Source organism: Monodon monoceros, unplaced genomic scaffold, assembly GCF_005190385.1.
Source record: "Monodon monoceros isolate NGI ecotype Baffin Bay Population unplaced genomic scaffold, NGI_Narwhal_1 Super_Scaffold_6, whole genome shotgun sequence".
NCBI classification, from domain to species: Eukaryota; Metazoa; Chordata; class Mammalia; order Artiodactyla; family Monodontidae; genus Monodon; species Monodon monoceros.
Genome location: NW_021703783.1, coordinates 80423452 through 80438119, shown reverse-complemented (window position 1 = coordinate 80438119; position 14668 = coordinate 80423452). Strand labels below are relative to the sequence as shown.

At 39.1% G+C, this 14668-nt stretch overlaps 1 protein-coding gene across 4 annotated transcripts in view; it reads right to left on the bottom strand.

The window, feature by feature from the left end:
* Positions 1-14668, bottom strand: part of ANO4 (anoctamin 4) — a 357757-nt gene that overhangs the window by 20898 nt on the left and 322191 nt on the right. For all 4 annotated transcript variants that reach the window (XM_029205408.1, XM_029205406.1, XM_029205409.1 and 1 more), the window contains 3 exons: positions 9345-9497; positions 8191-8338; positions 2012-2131 (listed from right to left, as the gene is read on the bottom strand). In XM_029205408.1, coding sequence (XP_029061241.1) covers positions 2012-2131; positions 8191-8338; positions 9345-9497 — 421 coding nt within the window. The remainder of the gene's footprint in view (positions 1-2011; positions 2132-8190; positions 8339-9344; positions 9498-14668) is intronic.

Sequence of the window (14668 nt, the reverse complement as noted above, 5' to 3'; positions counted from 1 at the left end):
TGCTGCCTGCTCTGCGGTGGATGAGTCTATCTAAGAGTGTTGTGCAAGCTTCCTGATTGGAGGAACTGGTGGTGAGTAGAGCTGGGTGTTTCTCTGGTGGGCAGAGCTCAGTAAAACTTTAATCTGCTTGTCTGCTGATGAATGTGGCTGAGTTCCCTCCCTGTGGGTTGTGTGGCCTCAGGGGACACAGCACTGGAGCTAGAGGCTCTTTGGTGGGGCTAATGGTGGACTCTGGGAGGGCTCACACCAAGGAGTACTTACCAGAACTTCTGCTACCAGTGCCCTTGTCCTCATAGTGAGCCATAGCTGCCCCCTGCCTCTGCAGGAGACCGTCCAACACTAGCAGGTAGGTCTGTTCATTCTCCTATGGGGTCACTGCCACTTCCCCCTGGGTCCTGATAAGCACACTACTTTGTGTGTGCCCTCCAAGAGTGGAGTCTCTGTTTCCCCCAGTCCTGTCAAACTCTTGCAGTCAAATCCTGCTAGCCTTCAAAGTGTGATTCTCTGGGAATTCCTCCTCCCATTGCTAGACCCCCAAATTGGGAAGCATGATGTGGGGTTCAGAACCTTCACTCCAGTGGGTGGACTTCTGTGGTATAATTGTTCTCCAGTTTGTGAGTCACCTACCCTGTGGTTATGGGATTTGATTTTATTGTGATTGCGACCCTCCTACCATCTCACTGGGGCTTCTTTGTCTTTGGATGTGGAGTACCTTTTTTGGTGAGTTACAGTGTCTTCCTGTCGATGATTATTCAGCAGTTAGTTGTGATTCTGGTGCTCTCGCAAGGGGGAGTGAGTGCACGTCCTTCTACTCCGCCATCTTGAACCAAATTGCTGCAGCTTCTACATCAGCACTTGCATGTTATGGGTGCTGCTTCTTAAACCTCATGAACTAACCTCTGCTAGCTTCCAACTTTTCTGTTGCTTCCTTGCCTCTCTTGGCCCTCACAGAATTGAGAGAGTGAGGGTCTTGCTCTGGATTAAGCTTTGGCTTAAGGGAATGTTTTTGCTGGTTTGATCTTCCGTACAGACCACTAAAACTTTCTTCAGATCATCAGTAAGGCTGTTTCACTTTCTTATCATTTGGGTGTTCACTGGAGTAGCACTTTAACTTTTCTTCAAGAACTTTTCCTTTGCATTCACAACTTGGCAAACTGTTTGGTGGAAGAGGCCTTCCTTTTGGCTTATCTCTGCTTTCAGCTTGCCTTCCTTACTAAGCTTAGTCATTTCTAGCTTTTGATTTAAAGTGAGGGATGTGTGGCTTTCCTTTCTCTTGAACACTTAGAGGCCACTGTAGGGTTATTAATTGAATTGGCCTAATTTCAATACTGTGTCTCAGGGAAGAGGGGAGCCCATGGAGAGGCAGAGATGGGGAAACAGAGCAGTCAGAACACATTAAGTTCACTGTCTTATATGTGCAGTGTTTGTAGCACCCCAAAACAATTACGATAATAACATCAAAGATCACTGATCATAGATCACCATAACAAACATAATAATAATGAAAAAATCTGAAATACGGCTAGAATTACCAAAACGTGACACAGAGTCACAAAGTGAGCAAATGCTGTTGGAAAAACAGCACTGACAGACTTTCTCGATGCAGGATTGCCACGAACCTTCAATTTTTAACAAATGCAGTATCTGCGAAGTGCACAAAAATGACATATGTCTGTGTGTAACAAATTGTTTTACTCTTGCTGCTTCTAATATTCTCTCCTTGTCTTAACTTTTGATACTTTAATTATAATGTCTTAGTGGGGGTCTCTTTGGGTTCCTCTTACACGGGCTTCCTGGATCTGGAAGTCTGGGTTTCACCCCAGAGATTATGTTTTAATCTGTCTGGGTCACAGCCTCATTAAGAGATTTAAAAATTCTCCAGGGGATTGTAATGCATAATCAAGTTTGAGAACCGCAGCTGTAAATCCACTCAGTCAAAAAGGGCCACTGTCTGAGCAACACCTCCCCACGGCAGAGCCAGCCCAGCTGAGGCTAAGAGTGCCACACTTACCTACAGTACTTGAGAGGAGTCCCCGAGAACTCACTGCCATCAGACTCAGGCTCAGATCGGTTCTCAAAGTCAGAAATTCGGAATACAGACAAGCTGGCGTTCACATAGCCAACCATGCACCTACAAAAGAAAACAGATTCTCTAATTAGGACTCTGATCACCTCTGCATCCAATTCACCAAGGCTCTACTTCCTAGAAATCCCTGCAGTTATAGGTACCTTACTTGCACCTGCCTTGTCACAGCTCTCAAGTTGGAATACACTGAAAAGCCCTGGGTATGCTGAATGAAGAACAAGTCATTCTTTTGTTATAGTCCTTTTTGTGCAGAATCATCATCTAGACTATCACTACCCCAATCAGTGCTTCAGTGAAATGGGCAAAAGCGTTGCATGATCAGCATAAGTAAGTCACCACTTCTTTCATTGATGACACACACACATATGCACACATAATCACATTCCTTCATTAATGATTATCTATAATTTCTCATAATGCCCTGAATATAACTAGTATGAATATAACCCCCCTCCCAACTCACATCCCATGCTACAGTCATGCTAGATTATGTTCCTTTCATGTATCATATACTTTCATGCCTCTGCTCATGTTGTCTTTTCTCTTGGGATTCCTTACTCATGGTTTACAAGTGGTAATAGTGTTCACCAACTGAGATGTCACCTCTTTTGTGAAAATGTCCTAATCCCCCCAGTCAGAAGGCTCATTCCCTTCTCTCTGTGGTGCAGCTGTATTTACTTCACAATGGGCATATAGCTTATACTAGAGTTGGCTGCATACATGTATGTCTTCTCCTTTGGACTATAGTGTGTTTTTTCTTTTTTGGATCCGAAGAGGTGTCATAGATATTTTGGTATCCTAGGACAGTCTTGTGCAGTGTAGGAATCCAGTAAATATTGAATTCAATTTAAAGTACCAGAGATTCTATCAAGGTCTTGAAGATGGATCAGGAATAAAACTATTGCCTGGACCTCCCAGGGATTATAAGCTTCTTGAGGACATGGCTTTCATTCTGTGTTGGGGAATGGGGGTCAGTATATTACAATACAAAAAACTTGGGCTTTAGGGTCAAATTGTAGCTCTGCTGCTTTCTAGCCATGTGATCTTGGCAAATTATGCAATTCTTAAAGCAACAAAAGTGTCCACCTCATAGGGTCACTGTGGGAATGAAATGAAATGATATATGTAAAGCAAGTGATATAATGCTTAGCCTATAGCAAGATCTTAATAAATGTGAGTGGTATTTTATTTCATGCACCTAGCAGGAGGTCAATAAATATTTAATTATTAATTGAAAGAAGAAATCATGGTCTTCAGACTCTCTTCAGTAACATGTCTGATGTGATTATCCAAAGTTGCTGAATACCAAACCCAAGTGATAACACAAACATAGTTCTGAGAGCACATGGGTTCTGTGCATGTGTTGTCTTGCTCAAGGCAAGTCACTGGTTTCATCATGGCCTTAAAAGAAATGAACCAAGCAGAAGGACCCATTTGTCAACAGTCACTCATGGGTGAAACAAACGGTCAGTGCGTGTGTAACATGCCCTACTCCCATCACTCGATAAGAAGGTAATTTGAAATGATTTCTCCCTCATCTATGAACTGCCTAGAACATGACATGAAACAGAGTCTTGATGATGATTAGCTGTCACAGAGAGGGAGCCAGTTTTGTGAAATACAGAATAGAGCAGAGTCTTCTCAGGAGCTGAGCTGTGGGGAAGGGAAAGGTGCTCTGGAAACTGGCAAAAGCAGGCCCAGCATTGAAATGGAATAATTACAACCCCTCCTACACTCTTCTCTCACACAGCAGCCCTAAGCTTTACTAAGATTAAAGCTGCTCATGGCTACTCTGTTAAAAAACTCAATAGAGAGCCTAAATTCAAATGAAATACCCACCTCACAGGCTGAATACCTTACATTCAAAGTAAAAGATAAAAGGGAGACATAGTTGAACTCTTTATTAAGCATATTCATGTAATGTCAGTCATGAATCAAGTTGAAAATGTGCCTTTAGTGGGCATGTACTCCTTCCGGGTGCAAAGCATTACACATGGAACTAGTAAGTCTTCTTTCCATATAATTTCCATAATCAGGGAAGAAGAGGAACTGCTAACACTGAATTTTCCAGGCATTTATCTAATTATTTTCACTGTGGTAGAATCTTAGCTTGCCAACGTCAAACAGTTGAGACCATCACCAATTCAGGGAAATGAGGTTTCCCACACTTCATCGTATAGGGTTCAGCCAGTGGCATGCATGTGTCAACTCAGTGACCTATTGTTACAGCAGGAAGGTCACAGGCAGCAGATCCCATGTCTACTAAGTTTGCTGGCAGGAGGTCTATGTATCCTCACTGTGACACACCCCCAGCTCCAGGTGAGACAGAGGAAAGACAAGGCTACACTGATGATCAGGGAGAAGTGAGAGGGAAGGATAAAAAAGTATCAGACAAAGGAAGAGTTTCCTGAGAATATAAAATAATGAAGTCAGTTTTCTTAAGGGGTTGGCAGATGGCCTCTAAAGCCACTTCCAAGAAAGAAGATTCAGAAAAATGTCTTATGCAAGGGCAGCATTGTTTGAATTAGAATGCATATGTTTTCCAAGTAACTTCTGAGAAGACATTTATTTAAATGTGAGAATTCTGGTTTTAAAACCATTCATTACTTATCGGTTTCCATCCTTTACTGTGGGGGAAAAGGATGAACTAGTGATCATTCTCATCATTTTCAAGGGAGAGAACAGAATCAGAAGTTGACTTCTGAGTCTGTAGATTCCAGATCAAACTCACTGCAGAGTGTCTTTGAATTCTGCTACTAAATTTGCTTTTGAGGTTTTAGGCATTGTGACTCAAATAGCATGGGGATAGGGTTGAAAGGGCAAAAAAGCAAGGGGAAATAAGGTCAGGTTTGTGCATTTAAAGTCAGACATGCTTTGTAGAAAACAAATGACTAATTTATTTATAGGTTAATTTGTAGATAACTTTATAGGTAATAAATTAGGCTAATGAGATAAGCACAGAAGAAAGCAGACTTCTGACTTCTTGCATTGAAAACGTCAGACATTATGAAATAAGAAGAGTAGCCCTCTGTAACCATAAGCTTTATCTTCTGAAATACAACTTTGCAATTGGTTTTGGTGTTGATCGATTTAATTGATTTATAGCTTATATAAATACATTATTTATAGTTCATTAAGATATTTGTAGCTCATTCTGTGAAAATCCGAGCACTGTGTCCTTGATCAAATCTCTAACTCCTTATGGTATCACTATTTTTACAGGAAAATCAGCTTGATTTATACCACTAGATCAGGTATATACCTCAGTAATTTTCTAAGGCCTGCATATATCCTTAGAGAATGTTCCCAAACTCTAATCCATGTCTACCTGATAACAAAGTAATTAGTTTATTGCATTCATTGAGGGTGAGGGATCAAACTGGTTATTTGTGCTTTCTGGAAAAAAAATTTAGTTTGCTGATTGAAATCTTAACTCTGATTGACAGAACAATTTTATAATATACATCTTCAACTTTACTTCACAATTTCTGTCTCCTGATGTCTGCCCAGAGGTGATTTTAGTTCTCTAAGCTCTTTCTAAAGGGCCCTCGGGAAGATACCCTGAAAGACGAAGTGACTTCATTTTGTAGGCAATGAACAACACTCTGATCACCGGCAGCTGGAAAGACAGAATGTCTTAAGAGGGAAGATGAAAACATTTGAAAAACTCTTGTGTACCTGCTGTGTGGAGACCACTGCCTCAAACCACAGTATTCCTTTCACGTACAGATCTGGCTGGAAAATGAGAACGTCTTCCCCACTGTGCTGCTGAAGACTGGTCTGCCGAGCAGAGGAGTGTTGAGACTGGGGGGAATGCGCAGCCAGGAATAACTGAAGCACGCTGTCATAGGGACAAGGGGCCTGTGAACTGAATGACCCTGGACACAGGAGTGAAATCCTCATCCATGGAGGAGCCAGGGAAACCTGTAAGGTGAGGGAAGCCTGGAGTTTTGGAGAAAGGTGATTGGTTTGGTTGGAATACTGTTGATTTAGGGTCAATTTAAATTGAAATATGGCGTTTCCACAGCCGGATTTAATCTAAGTGGGATCTCACTCTGACTGCACATGCTACCTTAAAAGCCTATGAGGTCTAAAATTTGACAATGCTGCTCCTCTATGAGTTCAGTCATCTCTGAAGCATTTTTAAACTGGAAAAAGAAAAAAACCTAAAAAGGATAATGGAGTAGCTGGTGGGGCAGAAAATAAGATTCATGAAGAAACATGCACAAATGTAACTACTGGAAAATAAGAAAAATGACTAATGGATTAGCAGATAAAAAGTAGATCTACAAATATTGAAGGTAGCAACAGGCTCTTAAGAGAAACATTGTTTAAAAAAAAAAAAAAGGCCCAAAGAGCTCAGTAAAACTGAATTAAGGAGGCTAGAGAAATTCTAATCACCATGAACATTGTCTTAAATCTAATAGGCTGTCAAAATTCTAAAGCTCTGATTCATTATCAACTGCACATAAATGTTCCCACTTTATTTTTTGGTTTCCTCCAGAACAAGGTATTACCATATTTGAAGTAGCGGAAGAATGGAAATAACCATTAAGATTTAAACCCCAGGGAGTTGACTGTTAGATGAGTTGGATAAGCACTTATTGGCAAGGGCCCCGAGGGCGTGAGGTTCAGGATGAAGGGCACTGCCTGAGTCTAGGCTTTACCTTCGTGTGGGCTCCATCAGTTACTCTGCCTTGTGATTACGGATTTAACCTCTCTCAATCTCTTTCTACTCTTCAAAGCGAGGCTAATAATGCACATCCCGTTACCCGCGTTGTTTTGAGAATCAAATGCAAAACATACATGCAAGTGGTTTGAACAAAGGTAAGCTTTTCTAGGCTGAGTCAAGCAGAGAATGTTCACAACAGTTACAGGTAGAAAGAAATGCGTGCATAGTACAATGTAAGTCTTCAAATCTCTCTTGAAATGGGATGGTATGCTCACTTACAGTGGCTAGATAATTCACATTTAATGGCCATGTGGTTAGTGAAGAACTTTATAGAAGCTTCCTCAAATAGCTGGATTGTGAGCTTTATCTCATTCAGTTATCTATGCCTTAGAGCATTTATGTAGGATGAATAATGAAATTGGACCTAGGTCAGGTGTGTATAAATTTAGCTGACTTGATTTGGTGGCACTGTACTCCTTGGGGGCTGATGGAACTACACTAGCTATAGAGGATGAATTAGTTTGGCTCAGACTAGTAAACTAAGAGGCAGGGCTGCTTGTAGGAATATGCAGGAGCCTAAGTGAGATGACTTCTGGGGAACCAAAAGGACCCTATGATCCCAACACACATTCCACTCTAACCTACAGACATTTAAATCCCACAATTAATTATATTATTTTGGCATTAGCCAAACAGGGTTGTTTTATTTTTTCCCATTAAAGTATGTTGGCACTTTTTATCTTTTTGTCCAAGGGTGTAGAAATGAAAGCTAGGGGACATGTTATAATTTTGCCAAGACTTTAGCTGACCAGAAATACAGAGCCCTGGCTTTGGGAACCATTGAGGTGATGCCATAGTATTGATCTCTCAGCGAGTTAAGTTCACCCAATTTGCCTGTGGTAATATAGACACTGGTCAAGTCCACAGCCAGGAAAGAATCATTCAGTTACTTATTCCACAAATATTTATGGAATACCTTGTGAGTACTTGGCACATGATTGCACATTTCCCATGTAAAATTTTCAGAGTCTTCACATGACACAAGAGGAATCAAATTATAACTATACTTTTATAAACTCATAAAAATGGCATAACTATATATCATGGAACACTTTTTTTGCTACACACATTAGCATACCACACACTTCTGAATTCATGGTGGGCAGGAGGGGGGAAATGATTATTTGCTTTTCTCACATTGGATTCCACCTAAAACTTGTATGACTTGTATGACTTCCAACCCTTCAATAGATCAGAATGTGTTTTCTTTGGCCAAAAGTGTTATTGTATCATATTTCCACTTCCCCACTACAGGCCTTCTGTCCTGGGCTTGTGCCCCATGTGCTCCAATGCAGAGGCTTCTGTCTGAGTGTCCAACAGCACACGATGGCTAGGAAATGGGGATTTCATGATGGCTTTATGGCACACTTACTTTTGCCCAGCTTCCCCTTGGCCTGCACAAGGTCCATACTTATAAGCGTACACCAAGCGAGGGATAAAGTCAGATGTGATCGCTATGACAAATGCGTTTGTAATAACAGAGAGAATTCCAATGCCTTCAAGAATTCCATACCAAATTCCTATTCAAAGAGAAGTGTTGAATTAATTCCAGACACAACAGCAGAGGTAATAACTATAAAAACAACTGGGGTAATTCATTTTCAATAGTCCTTTGCACAGGTCCTTCCACCACCCCAAATACTGATTCTTGCAACCAGGAGGAAGAATTTGTACCTTCAAAAACCTTGGCATTGAAGGAGTTTGCATGGAAGTGCCCATGCTCATGACTTAAAAATCAATCGGGTTCAGATATAAGTAGAGAATTCTGGTCAATGATAAGGCACCAAACACTATCTGATAAGATTGGCACATGCAATGTCAAGATGCCACCAGACTGGGAGCTCCTTGGGGGTACCTATAGGGTCTCTCCAGTTCATCTTTATGGACCAAGTTCCTGATGCACTGACCCAGAGTAGGTGCTCATTGAGTGTGTTTGTTTCATTGGGACGTTCAAAAAACACTGAGTTAAGCATATGCACACCGAATTCTCTTCTACACACACTGGCTGAGCACCTGCCTGCTCTATTCTAAGCACCGGATGCAGAAATGAATAAAAGACAGGCTCTGATCTCTGCCAGCTTTTGAGAGGCTGCACCTGATTCAACTCAGCATCTCTAGTCAAAAACCAAAGGCCATCTCTGCCTATAGAAAGACTGGATCATACTTCCTATGACTCAGGCAAACATTTAGGAAAGAGCAAAACAAAGTTAAGCAAATGGGAGATCTACTTTAAAAAGGAAATAGGTGGTAATAAATCAAATTTTTAGATTCCAAAGTCTTAGGATAGAAACAACCAAATTGAGAATCTATTTAAGCACAAATTCTCTAGCACTGGAAATTATAAATTTCCAAATAGGTAGCTGTACTTGTTATCTAATATTATTTAAAGCTAACAATTATTCTTTTGTAAGAGTTAGTTGAGTCATCTTACATGGAAACCATATGTAAAAATCTAAAGCTGGTAGCTGTTTTATTTTATCTACCAGGTGGTTAATTTCTTTGAAAAACACCCCAAATCCAACTTACCTATGTCTTTGGCCCTTGAAGCTAAAGGTCGCCTCCACTGTGTGACAAATTTATAAGCGTCAAGTCGAATTTCAATTATATTATTCAGTAAGGCCAGGAGTGGCGCTAGGGGAAAAGCTGCCACAAAGATAGTTGTAAATCCAAACTGGAGAACTAGGGAAGGAAAAAGGAAAAAGAACAAAGAGTATTGGCTTTCCAGTACTATTTTCAAAAGGATAATAATCTGAATGTGTCATTGTTTTAACCCATATTTTTCCCCGAAGCACAGGGAACATCTCTTCTAGAAAGATGGCCAGGACACTTGAAAAAGAGGTACTCCCTGAGCCTGGAAGCAGTGGCATCCTGGGAGCAATGATCATACCTAGAGTCCAGAGCTTGTTTTCTAAATACCATTCTCTAATAAAAGGAACCAGGGCTCCTTAGAGAAATGTTTGATTCCAGAGCTATGGCATGGAAAAGACAAGGTTAGTCTGGAATATCTTGTGATGTCAGAAAGTTAGGAAGTGCTTGAGAAATGATGGGGACACATCAATAGGACACAGGACAAACTTGAAGGAGGTCCCAATGGCCAAAGCTGGAAAAATCTGTACAACAAAATAAATAAGGATAGTATTGGATTACAACCCAAAGACTAAGTATCCAAGTCCATAATGGAATAAATACAAGTATAAATATATACTGAAATAAATAAATGGGGGGAAAGGGACGGCTCTTTCCTATGACAGAATTCTAATTAATAAATGTAGAAGGAATGACTAAAAATAGAAAATCACCAGTAGTCAGACACCACAGTAGTAATTGTTGCAGGCAAGAGCCATCAAAGAATGCTAAAATTAATAGGGGAAATTATATTGAGAAAAACGATTTTTATATTCTCAAAGTATCTCCCTACACGTTAGTAATTACAAAGGAAAAAATATCTTTGCTATGGAGAAACCTGATAGACATCACCTTGACTGAGTGATCCAAGTTCATATCACCAGTAATAAGACATATTGACATCATACCCCCAAGATGGTGTACTGAGGAGGCTACAATATCCTTTCTGTGGAATTTTTGCCAAAAATGCATAACCTCAACCTAATCATGAGAAACCATTAGATAAACCCAAATGGACCTTCTACAAAACTAGTAGTCTTAAAATATGTTAAGTTCGTGAAAAAGAACTGTCATAGAATGGAGGGAACAAGGAGATGCAACTAAATGCAATGTTGGATGCTGGAATGGGTCATGGACAAGAAAAACAGACAGTGGAAAACAGGCAATATTCAAATAAGGTAATTAGTTAACAGTACTGTATTAGTGTTAATTTTCTGGCTTCAATATATATGTAAGATGTTAACCTTATGAGAAACAAGGTGAAGAGTATTTAGGAACTCTGTACGATGTTTGCAACTTTGCAAATTAAAAAGTTTTATAAGAGGCAGTGCCTGACGCAAAACAACCAGATGGCGTAATTGAAAAAAATTTTAAAAGCACTTGACTGAATGAATGCCTGCATATTTTCTACTGTTTTTACTTTTAAAACCTTATTTTAGAAAGTAACAACAAAACAATGACTAACACATACACCATTTTCTATGTAACAGGCACTGTTCTAATTACTTCACCTATTTTAACTCAGTTTTCACAACCACTCTATTATGTGGATACTATTATTATGCTTATTTTACAGCTGAGGAAACTGAGGCACAAAGAAGTCAAGTAATTTGCCCAAGACACATCACTAAGAAGCAATTCTAACATGGGTGATATGGTCCCAGAGTCCTGAAGAGTCCATTTACCTCATCTTTGTGATACTGCCACCTCCAGGGTATCCCCCATCTTTGGTTACATTCATACTCAGTGACTATGCTGGTTGGCACTTCACCCACCAATAGACACAGGGATTCCCTTCAGTTTTTCCCTTGGTTCCACTTTTCTCCTGACTTCCCTCTTTCCTTGGGTGAGTCCATCCGCTCTCATGACTTTATTATCTGTCTGATGAGGTTTCCCAATTCTCTCTCTCTCTAACCCTGACCTGTTGTCTGCTGCTATGCTACAGAAGCAGTACTTTCCAAACCAATCTCTCAATCTCATCCTTAAACCTGCTCCGCCGTTCATGTCCCTCTTCCCCACCTCCCCTCGGAGCTGTCTTACATAAAAACCAGCTTTTAGCTAGCTCAGCCTTGAGAACTAAACGCCTCCAAGTCCCAAAATTAATTACCCTTCAAAAATGTCTCTCATCTGTCCCTCCTCTCCACTGTCCCCAGATCAGACTCTGATTTTCTAACTGGCTTCTCTGCCTCAGGCTTTCTCCTCCTTCCCCCATTGCCCTACTATTAATGTTGGTTAAAGCCCATCACTCATCACCTTCCTACTCAAAATGTTTCAGTAGGTTCTTGTTGCCTGTAGACTAAATCCCAAACTTTTTCCGTGCCATTCAAGGGTCTTCCAAATCTCATGTCCAAACATGCCCCATGACCCAGACAGGTGTCCCAATCAGTCCTCTACCCATCCACACTACACTTCTATTTTTACGGGGTCATGTCATGTACTTAGTGTTTCTGTTCATACTCTGGTGGAATTCTATTCTTTCTCCAAGTGTGAGCTCAAATGTGCCCTCCTCTGGGCACACTTAATTAACTACTGCTTCCTCTGTAGCTCCCACAACTCTGCTTATCATCATAGAGCTTAGTTTCTCTTAATTTTATGGCTCTTTACCTGTATAGTATCAGGTCTTATGTTTAAGTCTTTGATCCACTTAGAGTTCTTTTTGTGAGTGGTGTAAGATAGGGGTTCAATTTCATTGCTCTGCATGTGTTTATCAAGTTTTTTCAACACTATTTGTTGAAGAGACTATCCTTTCCTCATTGGGTATTCTTGGCTCTCTTGTCAACAAGTAGTTGACCACATATGTGGGGGGTTTAATTCTGGGCTCTGTATTCTGTTCTGATGGTCTATATGTCTAATTTTATACCAGTACTGTACTGTTTTTATTATTACTCTAGCTTTAGTAGTATAGTTTGAAGTCAGTAAGTATGATACTTTTGGATTTGTTTTTTCTTCTTAGGATTTCCATGGATTTGGAGTCTTTTGTGGTTCCATACAAATTTTAGGGTTGTTTCTTCTATTTCTATGGTGAATGCCCTTAATATTTTGATAGAGATTGTGTTGAACCTATAGATCAGTTTGGGTAATATGGACATTTTACAATATTCTTCCAATCCATGAATATGAGATGTTTTTCCATTTGTTTGTGTCTTCTTCAGTTTCTTTCAGCAAAGTCTCGTAGTTTTTGTTGTACAGATCGTTCACTTCCTTGGTTAAATTTATTCCTAGGTATTTTATTGTTTTTGATGCTGTTTATGGGGTGATTTCTTTGTCAGATACTTCATTGTTGGTATACAGAAATGCAGCTGATTTCCGTATGTTGATTTTATGTCCTGCAATTTTATGAAACTTGTTGACTACTTCCAACAGTTCTTTGAGTCTTTGGGATTTTTGTATGTAAAATCATATCGTCTGCAAATAGTGATAATTTTACTTCTTTCTGATTTGGATGACTTTTATTTCTTTGTCTTACTTAATTACTCTAGCTAGGACTTCCAGTATTATATTGAATAAGAGTGGTGGGAGTGGGCATTCTTATCTTCTTCCTGATGTTAGAGGAAATTTTTTCCATTTTCTCCATTGAGTAAATGTTAACTGTGAGTTTGTTGTGCGTGGCCTTTACTATGTTAAAGTATGTTTGTTCTGTGCCCAACCTGTCAAGGTTTTTTATCATGAAAGGGTGTTGAATTTTGCAAATGCTTTTCCTGCATTTATTGAGATAATCATGATTTTTATATTCTATTTTTTTTTTTTTTTGGTAGTACAAGTTCTTTTAATAATTAGAATCAAAGCCTGTTCTGGAACTCAAGTCCACTTAATTCCAAAACCACTTAAAATTTTAATGGGGGGAGGGACAAGATGTCCCCAAGCAAGAATAAGATGGTGTTTATCAAAACAGCTTTGGACCTACTCAGGGCTTCAACTCCAAACCATAGTTTTGGGGAAAAAAAAAAAATAAGACAAAATGTGTCATTTCCTAGAAGAGTCTGAAGTGGAGTTGTCAGTTATCTTCTTTTAGCATTAGAGGATTTTTTTTTTCTGGTATATATTCTTTTAGTGTATTTAATATTCTACATGCACACATACACAGATATCGTTATTGCAAAAACAGGAAAATCTATTTTATAGTCTTCATCAAATGATCACATTATTGTGATTGCTTATTTAGTTGTCTCTCCTGCCAGGAAGGCAGGAATAATATCTCGCTTACCATCCATCACTCTCCTACTACCTAGCATAATACCTAGCACAGGAAGACAGATATATGATCATGCATACATCTAGGATTTTTTATAAATATGCCACATTGCCCTTGTGGCAGCTGTACCAATTTTAAAACCCAAAAGCAATTACGAGAAGTTCATTTCCCTTCATTCTTCGCAAAACTTCATCTTATGACTTTTTAAGAATCTTTGCCATTTTGATGGGATTAATTTGTCTCTCATTTTTCTTTCTTTTTTTTTTTTTGACACACACACACGGTATTTTATTTTACAAGAGACAAATCAACCGACACCAAGCATTGTAAAGGGATGACCACAACAAAAGCAACAGTGATTGCAATTACCAAACACGAAACACACTCATACTATTATCATAATATTGATATTCAGTCCAGTAATCCTCCACTGTAACAGCTCCTTTACTTTGCAGTGAAAATTGATTTGTATATTTTTTGCCTCTGAGTTCTTGTGGGATTTTTTTTAATTCAAACAGAAAGTCACAAAAATTATAATCATCCTCATCAGTTCACTCAATCCCATGTAATTAATTTTTTTCATCTTGATCTTTTGTTAGCACTTTTATGAATTCATCAGCTTTCCATTAGAGTTCTGAAAATGCTTATTCATTCAGTTCAGCAGTATAGTCAGTTACCAGAAACCTGTACTTGTCAGAGTCTTTTCCATGAATTCCTTGAAGATGAAACCCTTTTACAGGAACATTTTTGTGAAAGCATCAGAGTATACCCAGAACTGTCTGTAAATGACAAAAGACTTAAAAATGACCACGGTTAAAGATGTGATGAAAGTTCATAATAATGCAATTGACAAGGAAATTTAGTTATTTCTGAGATATACATTTTAAAGTAATAACTAGACTTATAACATTATACCAGAACATATAAGATTTTTAGAAATTTCATGTAATGTCTGAAACATTTATATTAATATATTTCCATACAAATAACCCAAAGAAAGTTTAGTATTAGTTTTTTTTTTTTTGTTCATTTA